General features: G+C 37.5%; 1 protein-coding gene across 1 annotated transcript; it reads right to left on the reverse strand.

The window, feature by feature from the left end:
• Positions 1-4,355: 4,355 nt before the first annotated feature.
• Positions 4,356-6,292, reverse strand: mchr1a (melanin-concentrating hormone receptor 1a). The gene is made up of 2 exons (XM_035660807.1): positions 6,229-6,292; positions 4,356-5,374 (listed from the first exon to the last, which is right to left on the reverse strand). Exons 1-2 carry the CDS (start codon positions 6,290-6,292, stop codon positions 4,356-4,358), a joined length of 1,083 nt encoding a protein of 360 aa, XP_035516700.1.
• Between the last annotated feature and the right edge of the window lie 8,169 nt (positions 6,293-14,461).

Genomic DNA, 14,461 nt, shown 5'->3' on the forward strand with positions numbered 1-14,461 from the left:
TGATGCACATCAAAACAGGGAAATAGAAAAGTGACACAGGAATCTATCAACATATAATTTCAATTGTAGAATACTTTACTCTACACCTAGATTGTATGGAATACATCTTCATTATAAAGGTGAATTCCATCTTAATCAGGATTGTTGTGGTGTTTGATCAACTGCGGTCCGTCACCACTCCTGTTATGTACTTTACAATGTCAGTAAGTTTTTTTAATTATTATTAGGCATTTTAAGTGCAAACATTTTAGAGCTGTATGAGTTGAAGCTTTCACAAAACATTTAAAGTTGAATAGAGCAAGTAGAGACTGGTTCTGGTTGAGGAATATTTTGACAGCGCTGACATCCAGGTGATCACCAGGGACCTCTCGAGGAGTAAAGTCAAGTCAATTTTATTTATATTGCAGAACATCACAAATCACAAACTTGCCTCAAGGGGTTTACAATCTGTATAGCACACGGCACCCTCTATCCTTAGTCTCTAAATTCAGATACGGAAAAACTCTTTGGAAAAAATTACCTCTCTGAGTTTGACAAGTGGTGTGGTCATAGCAAATGGATTTTACACCCATTTAGTAACAAGACAGCAGCGGGGTTCAGCTCTAACTGCTGCAGAAGAGGATCAGCTGTTTGAAATGTCAATAGACTGCATGTCAAGATGTTTGAAACACAGCCCCCTTGTGAAGTTCTGGATGGATTGCCAGGCACAATGCTGAGTGTAAAGGTAATGAAATGTCTTTTATCTTTTGCAACTTCATCTCTGAAAGTGTACACTGCGGTAACTAAACAACAAATACAGGAAAAGGTTAAATCCATACTATGAGAGTGTTGCCTACTACCACTACATTGTTAAGAACAGATACACCATGTGCAGTTCTGTAAGAGATTACATTAAGAGAAAAAAAAATCACTTCAAAAGGTCGGTCCCTAGAGTGGTCAAAATTAGTTGACAGTCTCTGGCATAAATAACAAAACAACCACAGTGCTGCTGACAATAGTAAATGATATGTATCGATCCATTGACTGATTTATATAATTTAACTTTTTTAATGATTCTTTGCGTTTAATTAAATTCTGAATCATTTATTGTTTTGTGTTGTTTCTGCTACAGTTTCACCACCCATATGAATTTTTGTGACACACTTTCACACTGAGTGCTGATCTGTGCCACTGACAAATGGTTGAATATTCCACATAAAGTCCAAGATCAAATAACACAAACTATTTTTTGTTTTAAATTACTTCATTCAACCTCACATGGCTCTTTCATGCCATCTTTCTTCTCTCTCTGCTATTCACTTGTCCATTGATGATTAAAAGCTTCACTCATGTATTTCATCCAGTTCCTGTCTAGACTTTCTCGTTCCATTTCTCCTTGTTTGTGAAAAAAACAGCTTTTGAAAGATTCATTGTTGTTTATTGAAGTGATCAAATAATAGATCAAAAGAAAATTTAAAAGGGTTAATCAGATCATGGGAGGAATCTGAGCTCTAGTAAAATATCTCAGGACATTTAGCTACATGTATTCGAGGACTGAAAATGTCTGTGTATTAAATATTAGAACAAGTTAAAAATGTATTTAGAGTGAAATCCCAAGTCAGACAACAAAAAAACATACAAAATTAAAATATTTTTGTCACAGTATACATATTGATTTATTAAGCTGTCAATGCTCACAATAGTACACATAGAACTGCCAACAACTTATTGTTTTGTCAACAATTAAGCAGAGTTCTACATGTTTAGACATGAGGTTTTTTTTTAAATTTTACTTCATAATGGACAAGAACAACAGTTACACCAGAGTTTCTCATCCTTGGTGTCGGGACCCTACAGGATATGGTTTGATAACCATAGGATACATTCAGAGCTTTCTCTGCCCTCTTGAAAATAGAATACAAAAGTAAGCAAGTCTAATAATAACTTGACAACTCAAATTTTCTGGCATCAAGACAATTTTGAGACTCTGAAAACTGGGTCACAGGCCAAAAAAGGTTGAGAAACCCTGAGTTTCATATTTAGTGATTAAGATATTTAATATTTAGATAAATAACTCTTCCCAGACAAATAATTACACCATAACTGTACATGCTAAAAAAATATATATAAGTTAATTTCAATGAAACAACATTAACAACACCTCATTGGCAAAATGGCACTGTTTTATAGATTTGACATATCAGCTTATCCAGATCAAAGCCCTTCATTTATATTCATGACTTTGGATTTCAGACTGAATCAATACTGAAAATGCAACAGCTTTGCCTGCTTCACAAACAACCATTTAACTAATTACAGAGGTTCCTCTGAAGGATACTACTACTTTCTGGTGTTTGGGGATGTAAAATTTGGGAAACAATAAGTTTAATTTTCCTTTTTCTTTGGCTTGTAAAAAGTAAAATGGTTAAGTGCGGTGAGTCAGATTTACAAGTATTGTTCTATTGGGACCAATTTGTGTGCAATTGTTGCAGGAAATGGACATAATCTGAAGCTTGGAGTGACTGCTTTGCCAATCATTCGCCAAGTGATGCTACAAGGGCCACCAGAAACTACCTGCTTGTCCCTTTGGCTATGGCCAAACTTTACTTTTTACTTTAAGTTTTTGAGATGCTGATAACAAACAAGCAAACAAGACAAAGCAGGACCAAAAACATATTAACAATCCAAATGCCAACATTACTAAAAGCACTGCTGAAAAAAATATACAAAGTTAAAAAAAACAAAAGGCAGGTGAATGCATGTGGATTTTTACTATAAAACAGAAAATAAGAACAGAAAACTTATATGAACAGCTAACCTAATTGTCCCTGACTGGTAATTACCCATTTCATGATAAAATAGTTAATTACAGAGAGGGCTAATGGAAAGTGCCAATATAATACAAATATTCTGCTCTCCAGTTACTGTCACTACTGCCACTATAACAGGGAGTCAGTCAGCTGATTGAGAGTCATCACATATACTTACATTAAAGGGCTGAAGAGACTTCACTATCTGATGCGTCTTTGCATTTAACAACTTATGATCCAAGACATTATCTGCAGTCTCATTCTTCATTCTTATGTTCTACAGAGGTTATATATTCACAGAAATCACAGAATCACAGGACACAAGAACAAAGAAGAATGATTATCAAAACTCCAGTAACATCTTTGCAACGCTTTATACACAGATTCTTAATGTTTATAAAGCTCACAAATCATACCATACATCTCTTTCCATTACTCAGCACGACAGTAATGTACAGCACTGTCTGCTGAAATCGCAGTAGCTGCTGCAAGCAACTCCTTCGTCTACTGCATGAATGCACACAGTGCTATTATATTGAATGTGTGTGTGCCAGTGACATATTTTCCTTTTTACCTTCACAGTATCCTTATATTAAACATGATGTGTGTGTATCATAATGTAGTATTTACTGGGAATTTACAATGTTAAATACTGCCCTGGGCGGCAATTATTTGTGACATTTACTCCACTTGTTACCAGATAGCATGCCGTCAGCCAGAACTTTCTTAACTTTCGTAAGAATTTTTACAATACATGATCCAGTCTGGAAGAAACTGGAAAAAGGATAAGGTCACTTTTTTTAATCCAGACCTATAATTTACAGTCATTGTTATTATAGCCTAATCAGTAGTACTGAGTTGTGTTCAAAAATTCAATTGAAATATGTGAGTGGACACAAAAACACGTGCATTCACCAGGTTGAGGTAAAGATATGTCTACACAGGTTGAAAATGTCTCCCCTTTAACATAAATGTGTGATTACCCAAGCTGTATAAATCTACTTCATGACTGTTCAAACTAGAGCAGAGTGGAGGTCAATGCATGTTGTTAGCTAGCAGCAAATGTCATGTAATTGTCATGCCCTCTGGCCATTTGCTGTTTAGAATCACAGGCTGTAAACTCTCCTGTGAATGAAGTAAGATGAAATTTGCCACACACTTTTAGTATTGGAGTATGTAATTTTCAAAGTGAAGGTCATGGCTGCAAGTCAGTTAAATGATGTTTGTGATGTGTTGTGATTGAACAAGTTCAACCATTTCTGAATATTTGTTGTTTCTAGCAGGTGTAAATGACTGAACTGATCTGTGTTTAAAACGCTGCAGCGAACTATTTAATTTTTCCAAAAGTAAAGCCCCGCTAAATCAATGATATTGTGCTTTGCATGATTAGGAATGATGGGAATGAGTCTTACAGTATTTTAATTTAGCTCTTGGCTATAAACTAACAAATGTATTGTTTGAATAAAATGGTGGATTGAGGTTGATGTGCAAACATTACTGTTCAGTACCAGCATGTACACATGTTCTCGTGCTAATGTTTGTCCAGTTTTATTTTTATTTACTAATTCACTGTGGAGCCACATTGGATGGTATCATCTCCCCAGAGGCTGGCTCCTCCTGATGAGCCCCTTCAGGTACCATTCTCACACTCACACTGCCACCATCAGTGGTGCTCGGGTTTACACGGAACTTTCTATTAATTGGGCGTACAGCCCTGAGAAATTGCCTCTTGAAGGTCTCACTTAGTATAATGTAGAGGAATGGGTTGATGCAACTGTTAGCATAGCCCATGCTAATGGCTATGTTGTAGGCGTAGGAGAAAGCTAGACTTGGCTTCTGCACCCCTAGGTGGACTAGCTGAAGGATGTAGTAAGGGGCCCAGCAGATGAAGAAAGCCAGGCAGATGGCCACTGCCATCCGGGTCACCTTCCTGGTGCGCACTCTCAAACTCCGTGGAGGCAGTGGTGCCACGCTGGTGGACATGTGCTGGAGGATCTTGAAGAACACCAGGCAGATGATGATCAAAGGTATAGCAAATGCCAAGAAGAACTGGTAAAGCGTAAACCAGTATGTGTTAGTGACTGGGTCAGGCAAAAGGAGAGCACAGGCCACCAGGCCATCCGGGAGAGGCATCAGACCTGCATACATCCAAACGGGGATGATGGTGAGCAACGACAGACCCCACACCAGGCCAATGACCAGCGCTGCCACACAAGGTGTGCGGATGTAGTTGAAGCGTATAGGATGGACCGTAGCCAAGTAACGATCGAGGGTCATTGCAGTGAGGATGTAAGTACTGACAATCTGGCTATTGGAGTCAAGAGCAGTGATGACCGTACACATTGCGGCTCCAAAGTGCCAGGAACCGTTGCCCAGCAACTGGTGGATAAGGAAGGGCATCCCAAGGAGAAACAGGAGATCAACAATTGACAAATTTAAGATGAAAATGTCTGGAACAGTTTGTTTTGCCCGGCACTTGGTCTTCTTCATGATTGTGTAGATGACAATACAATTTCCAATGATACCCAGAAAGCAGATGATGCCGAAGATGACAGGGAGGATGGCACTGCAATGAAGGGCTGCATCTACAGCTGGAGACAAGAAGTAGAGAGCAGCAGTTGACTATAAAGCAACAATATTAAGTAATATCATATTGTACATTGTTTAATCATGTTGTGAGATATGAAATCTTATAGTGTATCATAATGTACAGTATGTAATACAGCCATCATGTCACAAGTATTAGCAAGAGCAGTAGACTTACAATTAACAATATTAGTTTGTCAGGGGATTATTACATAGGTAGATATATTCTCAGACACTACACTAAGCACTTGTGCAATTTCTCTTTTTTTTTCTCCTTTTAGGCTGTTCGATCATTTCAATGTGGAAATTGTTAATTTGTGTGCATGTGCACATGGATGTATGCCTCTGTGTGTGTGTGTGTGCTGGCTCTCTCAATGCAGCACAAAGCAAAGACAGATGATGGTGGGGGCAAAAGTTATTTGTAATTATTCACATGATGTTAAAAGAATATACCTCAATATAGGTTGCTATGCATAAGTATTGTGTACACACAAAGTCACATCTAAAAACATCTTACCAAAGTCTGTGACTTAGGTGCCATTTGTAACACTAATATTACTTTATTAATTACTAGATTAATTATAAACCATGATATAGCTTTAGGCAGAGCCAAAGTTTAAATTGATGTGATGAAGGTATCATATTTCATTCTAATCAAACATATCAAGCTGTGAAGGGAATTTGTGCAATATGGCTATGAAAGCTTTATTAAAGTATACAACATAACTGTGGGAGGAGAAAACAACTGCATTTGATTTTTGTTTAGGGTATGGTATGGGTAAAAAACATGTCTAATACAGTATTAAGCAGAGGTTGTCGTTGACTGGATTATATTACCGGTTGCTCAACCTACCTGTTGTTGTTGTTGTTGAATTAGTGTCTTCAAGAGAAACATTTGAATCGTTAAAGAAATCCATCGGAAAAATCCAAAGTATATCCAAGTTAACAAGTGTCTGCTTCTTAAGTAAAATGCATCTGAAGCAGCCTGGAAGCGAAAGTCCTTATTACTCTTATTCAAAATGTCTTATTTCAAACAGTTAAATCCTTCACAGCACAATCATTTGTTTGACTGTGTAAGCAGACCAGCGCGCTCTGTGCCTTCACTGACAGAGTCGCTCCTCGCCCAGCGGCTGAAGAGCCTGAGAGAGCATCTTCTGAAGAGCTGCGACTGCGCTGCAGGTGTCAGTCCAGCCGGTTAAAAAAATCAAATCAGATAACTTATGGCCTTTAAATGATATTTGCTCCCCTAGAAGATAGATAGATAGATAGGATTTAGAGTGAGTTAGATAGATAATAAGAGAAAAAGAACTAAGAAGACAGAGAGAGTGTGTGTGCATAAAAGTGATTTCTCGGAAACCCAAATGTATGATTTTAATTATGTTAGGTTGCAATCTCAGGGCAAGGTCGGTGGGGATTTGTGTGGTGGGAAATAGGACAGCGCACGTTATAAAATCACAGCAATGAAAGAAAATAGGAAAGAAGGAAAGAAAGTCACAACACTTTTGAAATAAATAAATAAATCTATTCATATATAGGGCTCCTGGGGTTTAGAATAACTGTAGAATACAAGTGTAAGGAGCCCAAATTAAGAAGATGCTCATTTGTTTCCACTTCCCAAACACATTTTGCCTGCAGTGTCTCTTTTTTTGTCATTAAATTGTTGCAGACGTGTCCTATCTCGACAGGCAGTACCCGTCGCTAGTTTGTGGTGTATGAGGAGCAGATGATGAGCAACAGGTGTTTCTACTTAGCGACAAATGAATCCAAGACTCTCTCCGCAAATTACTGTTTGAACCGTTTTTCAAACCTGCCTGTATAGCCCAAATAGCCCCAAACAAGTCGTTTCCGTTTTGAAACACTAGATGGCCTTGCTGCCCCTCATTTGGAGTCCTCACACGTCCCCATGAAAATTGTACGTGACTATGACAAGATTTGTGAGTCAAAAATATGCTTCCTAGGAATCCCTAGGCATGTATGAAGTCATTTATTGATTGGTTTGGGAGCTCAGGGGCAATTAATACAGTGGCATAGACTGCTCTGAGTTAAAGGGTAAATCAAAACGTGAGATTTCCTGGTGAAGGAAACAAGATTATGCTTTGTGTGCGTGCATGTGCGTGTCTACATGCTCCTCCTCCACAGGATCACTATATGTACATCCTGGGGTGTTTGTCTGTTGTAAACAAAAGTAGAAAACCAGCATCAGTGCAACATTAGTAAGATCTTGCATCTTGAACATGTGAAGCACACACACAACAGCAGCCTGGAACGGAGCTGCTGCTTCCTATGACAGCCTGTATACTAAAGTGAGAATGAGAGGCCACAGTACATGTCACAGATGCAGGCCTAGCAGAGAATACTAAAACTATTTTATTTCATCAGAAATCACACCAGATTTTTTTCAGTTAATGAAATCAGAAGTTAATGAAAACGCTGACAGCAATAAAATGAGAGCAAACAATTGGTACATTTGGGCATTAATTATTGGTGAGTCAGAGTCACTGTTTTAAGCAGGTTTCTGTGTGTGTGTGTGTGTGTGTGTGTGTATGAGAGAGAGTGTGTGTTTGTAAGGAAATGTCTAAGCTGCTATTAACAATAATTTTGAATTCATGGTTTAAAACGGACTATCTGCTACACAATGAAAAAGTAAAAAGTAGAAAAATTTTATTATGTAGATTTTGTAGTGACTACTGCGAATTGAAAGACCCCTGCTATAATCTTAGATGACAGGCCACTGCTACTCTTCCTCTTCATCATCTTCATTTGTTCTGGCAGGCTGTGCTGTCGTTACCCTGAACACTGTCATTTCTGCTTCAATATTTTTTGCCCATATTTAAGCCAATTATCATCTAGTCTCTAACACGTTTCGTTTACACATCAAAAGAGCAGGCGTCACTACTTATATATAGTATATTGTGCTTTTTCCATCTTGTTAAGGGCTCATTTTATGGGTAAAATATGGTCTCAATAAAAAAATTTAAATACAGATGGCACACTGTAGGGTTTGTGCAGGGTTAAAATGCTTTTATTTTACATGGCAATATGTATTTAAAATGACCAACGTGTTTGCCTTTTTAGTTCTTTCATCTGCTTCCTCGTTATAGTACATTTGAAATGCATAGTAGACTTATGGTTAGGCCTACAACTACAACTCCAGCTTTTAAGACTTTCATTAAACTTATCTTGCTTCTACCCAATCCGTTCAGAATTTTCCAAATACATTTGATTGGAAATTCTGATCAATCTTTTTTTTTTGTCTGGGGATTTAGCTTCTATCTTTCTATCAGGAGAGCTGGTTTTGGTTTGGTGCAACACTGCCCCACTCCATATTTGTAAGAGTCTGGTAGTGCTGGCAACCCACTGGCCACACATCCATAATGAACCATAGATATTATCATGTGCATCATGCCACTTTCACCGTGCCCCTTCCAGCCCTCCAGTCAGGCTTTTACAAACATTGTAATGGAAGATTCCTGCTCTGTTCAATATTATCACCCCATCATCAGCAAATAAGAGCCCTACCCCAAAAATTGAAATTTCAAATAACACAGGACTAACAACACTTCCCTGCAGTGTGCTGTTTTCTGCTGCCCCGTTAGAAATGATACTGACAACTCTATTCTGAATAGTTTTCCCACATTAGTAAACTGTAGTAAACTATACATTCTTACCCTGATTCAAGCAGTGTGCAGTTTTAATATTAACCAACTTTTCAAAGTGTATCTTAAAGGTTTGAGACATATACAACAGCCTCTTTATTTGCAATGTCCCAAGTGTAGAATTAAATACATGGTTGATCATACCAGCCTAAACCCCCCAAAAAAACTAAATACCACATCTTTTCTAGCATCTATAAAAATCTGTCCAATTTGCATCCTAATGTACAATTGACTCTGTGATGAAGTAATATTAGGAAAAACTATGATACACATGCTGCTCAATATAATGCATTAATATATTTTAAGGCAGCAATATTTCTCTGCGAGCAGTGTGAGCTTTTGCCTTTTGAGAGGTTGGGAGAAAAAAATCAGTTGCTGTAACAGAAAAATAGTCGAAACCTCTAATTCTTTGGAGAATAACTGTAACATTAGTGTTATTGTAGAAATAAGCAGCACAAAGGAAACAAAAATTATTCACTAATGTGATATGATAATATCACTTAAAAAGTAAGTAAGATGGTAGCATTCACTGACCTGGAATAAATTCATTTATTATACAGATTTCTGACAGCTAGACGTCTTAGGGATTAAATAACAAAACCAAGGTTAAAGCGTGCATTACAATGGAATTTGAGTTAACTGCTAATTCTTAAAATATTTCCCAAAATCACACAAAAAAAATTTTTTTCACCCAATGGAATCCATTATTTTAGATTACAATGATGATGAAGGTGAATGACATTCTGTGAAACATAAAAACTTAGTAGCAATGTGTCATTCCAGAATAAAACGTCTCCATTGCTTTGGATAATCAGCAGAACACACTGTGAGCAGTTTTAATTAGAACATTATTTTAGGATAAAGAAGTGTTAATGACTGGCTGCAAGCATGTCATTGATATGCTTCCCTCACCCAAGACCGAAGGGCAGAGCTAGAACACATTTAATCTGAATTCAGAGTACCTTTCTTTGTATGTAATGTAAAGTTTTTGCATGTACTTACCATTAAGGAAGCTGATTAAATTTTGTGAATTGAATTAATTTTTTTTGTAAATTAAGTCAAACTGAATTAAAACCACAAAACTGTTTTGGTATGTTATGAGCTGCTTCAGTTGAACATTTTGTTGTTAGTAGCAACTCCTACTGCCACTGTTCCATAGCGTGTGCACTTTATCATTAATCCTATCATAATTCTGCTTGCAGACTCAACGGACACAGACTTTTTTAGCATGACCACAAAAGCCGATGAGACAGACAAGGCTAGAAGGAGATGGAAGTTAATGAGAGGTGTTGCCAAGAAATGGTAACATTCTAACCCTTGAGACTAAAGTTAGCTAACATCAGAGGCAGACTCAAGCTGTTTGAGGGGCAGTGGCAAAAAGAAATTAAAAAGGCACCAGTGCACAGAAAGATGTATTTCATTTCTAGTGAAACATCTTAGTCAAGATTGCAGTCAAGGACCCAAGAAGGCACTTTTGTGGCGTTTTTTTGATCATAGGGGCTGCAGAGGGGACAATCACCTTCTGAGTCCACCAGTGGCTTGTATTCAGGTCAATTATTGCCACAAATAAATATCCTCCATTTCTGAAGAAAAGAAAACCTGTGTTTACCTGTGTTCACAGTGCAGCCAAACAAACGCATGCTCTTTTAATAGTCAATAATCAGTCTTTTTATTATGCCATGAGTAATCTGATTTCTTGTTGCACACAGCACAATTAGTTTTTCACACGAAGTGCAACAGTAAAAGGAGGATAGAGGTGCTGATGGGAGCAGCCTGTCGTCTACAGCTCTTTATCTAACAGCTCAATGTGGCTGCTTCTTTTAGTTCCATCGCTGACACCCGGATCTGATGTCAAAACATGCTGGAAACATTGTCCCATGTTACATATACATTGCATTTTCTATGACTGCTTCACAAGCAAACGTAATGCTTCTAATGTGAAGCCAACAGTAGGAAATGTTGGGTGTGCATTAGCAAATGCTTAGTACAACTAGCTTAGTACAAAACTCAGGACAGTTTTTATAGAGTTGGAGTGTGAGGTTTACTGACATTGACATTATACCCAATGCTGTATCTATTGAGGGGGGAATTACCTGACCTGAGGAATCCATGGTTGTTGAGTTTTCAGGCACTTTTGTGAGTTTCAAATCATCAGTTTCCCAGTCATGTGTACATTCGTCCTCCTGTGGCTCTGCACACCTGCATCATACAGTTTCCAGAGACATTATTAACTCTAATTCCTAAATTAGGTCTGGAAGAAATGTGCCTATATGTTTCTAAAACATTGCCTCTAGCAGTCTTGTTTCTACAGCACTGCCATCCATAAGGAGCTCGCAGGGGAGGAAAATAAGTTCTAAGTTCTTCAGTGCCCTCACTCCTGGGGAAGTCATGTGGAAACCTACCATTTATTTTAAACGGCTGTTACAAAACTTCCCCTAGCGAGTGAGGTGGCCGTAGGACATGAAATAGTAAGGTAAACACAGGCGTTACCAATGATATTAATTAAGGTTCATTTCCATTCAGGTCAAACAGAGTCAGGGTGCTGCTATTGTACATGTTGGCTTACTGGAAAGGCTCTGCTACAATAATGGAACAGAGCCTTAATTAGTATCATTGGTAACAGCTGTGATTACCCTATCATTTCATGTCAAATTAGCTGCTAGGTCTATTGCAGCTGTGGATAAAGTGGATAAATCAGATTAACTAGCAATTACAGCTTTTTTAAGTAGTGCAGCCGCGTATTGTTAATATAGAGCATATGCAATGGAGGAAGTGTGCCTTCAAAAACTAATAGAGCAGTAATAGCATTCAAATATTTTCTTCTTAACATATTTCTTATGAAGTTGTAATGGCTTACGTATGTGTACGTGTGCAACCAGTTTCCTGAGACATTCAGCAGACACAGAGCAATACAAGCACCTTGTTGAGTCAAGTGGAAGTGGATTTATTGGCTAATTTACAAATGTACAATGAGTCCCAGGCTTGCTGGATGTTTCTTTTTTCCTTAGTGATTTGCTTTTGTGCTGAGCCCGTGTCTTACAGTTTCAATTTGTGGCTCTGTGAGTGTGTTACAACAGACAGACATCTATGTGCTCACAGGAGAATATCAAAAATTGATTAAAAGTAATTGAAAGCTGAGACCTCTGTAAATTCCTTACTATGTTTAGTTTTAGAAGTTACCCTTTTGACATTCCGATTAGAGGTTAGTGAGCAGCATAGTTGATGAGCAATAATGGTATGAAATTTTAGGATCAATCTGGGGATTTTTAAATATGTCTGTATAGTCTGTATAGATGTATTTTGATTATCCTCTCTTGTTTCTGTATTTGGGTACGGAGGGAAAGGTTTGGAAATAGGCTTTTTTTAGGTGTAAATGCTGAAAGCTTTCACGACATATATTCTACTACACACACAATTCTTTATTATAATTCTTTATTATTTTTGCAACGTAGAAACTTAATTTAAACATCACAAGATGCAGATAGAAGAGCACAGAGAAAATTAGACAGTTGGGGAACAATTAGATACAGAATAGGATGAAGACTCTACAGGATGATTTATTTATTTTTTGCAAATATGATGTATTTCCCAAGTGATGTACAGATTTTTATGTATTATATGATCTCAAATGCCTTGAAATATGTGCATATAGCTGCTATAAATTAGAAAAAAGCTCAAGTCATTATTCATACTCCTCCAGCTGCTTCTCCACAAAAACATGAAAGCTGGCAATTCAGTTTAACAGCTTTTCAAGAAACCCTAAAATATTTCACAGCTGTCATACATTATTGATATTATTCAACCTTTAAAGCCAGCCATTAGTTTTGTAAAATTTCTTTAAAAACAAATGCTAACCTTTCTAACTCTTCATACTACTTCAGCATACAAATTAGAGCCAGCAGTTCTGTTCAGCATCAGCTAATATTGATATTATTACCTGATATTATATTTCAGAATAAACATTTCAAGTCATGGAAGAGGAAAATGTTTTTTTTATGATGCGATTACCATGTATTTTAAAGGACCAGTGTTGGATTTATTGGCATATAGAGGTGAAGTTGCAGATTGCGACCATTCAAATAAAGCTCAGGATTTGCAGTGTGTAGGAGCAACAATGGAGGCCTTGAAACTACTGTGGTAAAATGTCAGTGTAACCTGGTGGGTGGTGTGGCAGAGGACCTGATCCCCCTGTAGTTATAAAGGTAAATAAAAACACAAAAATTCTTATTTTCGACTGAGTATACAATATTGAAAACATACCTATAAATATTGCATATCTGTCAATAAGCCTCCTAAATGTCACACAATGGACCTTTAATGGTGCAATTTGCATCATTATTTTACATCTTGATATGATGTAATGCCAGAGTAAGAATGGGTGCTCTGTCATACTTATATATTATTTTACACTAAATGCTAAAACAACAATTCATGTGATGCAGCTCCTTGTAACAATAACATTTTATTTCAAATTCACATTAAATGGCACTGCTGAGCTACTCTTACTAAAAGTCTGTCAACACTCACACTCACATCCCCTTACTGTCCTTCTCTGGGCTAATTAATGAGAGCATGTGCTGTAATTGGCTGAAGGCAGCGTCAATCACATGGACATTCACTACAATACCCGCCCAGTTTGGGCCAGTAAGTAAATAAAACCAGCCTCATGTTTACCTGTGTTTAGCTGTTGTTTACTTTTCCATCGTCGGGAGATCAGTGTGCGGGGCTAGAGCACCATCAGTGTTTGTGCAAGAATAACTGCGGGTTTTCCCTCCGGAAGGTGTTTGAAGCTTTTTGCTCCATGCAGTCCCGATATTAATGCAACAGCAGAAAATGAAATTAGTTTCAAGCGGATTTCTATTAAAGTTAAGCGCTTTTTCATTTGTTTATAGGCCTACAAATCTTAAGTTTTGTAGACAGTTGTCACCTATTTAGTTTTTGCTTTATTAGTTTAAAGCACCCCTGTGTGTATGATACATTATGATATGTCCATGTGCAAGATATACTGTAATGCAGATACAGTAGGGTTTGCTTAATAACTTTGACACAGGGATGCAATGTAATATGAAGGCTAATCTTTCTCTCAAATTTGTGCATTTCAGCCAGTGATGCATGAATTTACACAAGGCAAAGTTTACAGAAAATGAGAACAGACCTATACTAGAAATCCTTTTAAACTTCTGTCTTAACTTTGTGATGCTGCTGAGCTATCGCCTGTCCGTCATTTTTGTGTCATGATAGAGGGACAGGACAGTCTGGGTGTGTGAGTTTAAATATGGCAGTCACCACTCTCATTCCCAGTTCCCCTGTCCAGGAACAGGACAGGTCTACAGTTTGATGACAGAGTCAGAAAGTTAGCAAGCACTCTTCAGTAAATTGAGCAAAACAACTGGAAGAGAGTTTAAACAGAAACAGAAACCCATCACAGAA

Source organism: Morone saxatilis, unplaced genomic scaffold, assembly GCF_004916995.1.
Source record: "Morone saxatilis isolate NCDOM2014 unplaced genomic scaffold, NCSU_SB_2.0 Contig17, whole genome shotgun sequence".
Classification (NCBI taxonomy): domain Eukaryota; kingdom Metazoa; phylum Chordata; class Actinopteri; family Moronidae; genus Morone; species Morone saxatilis.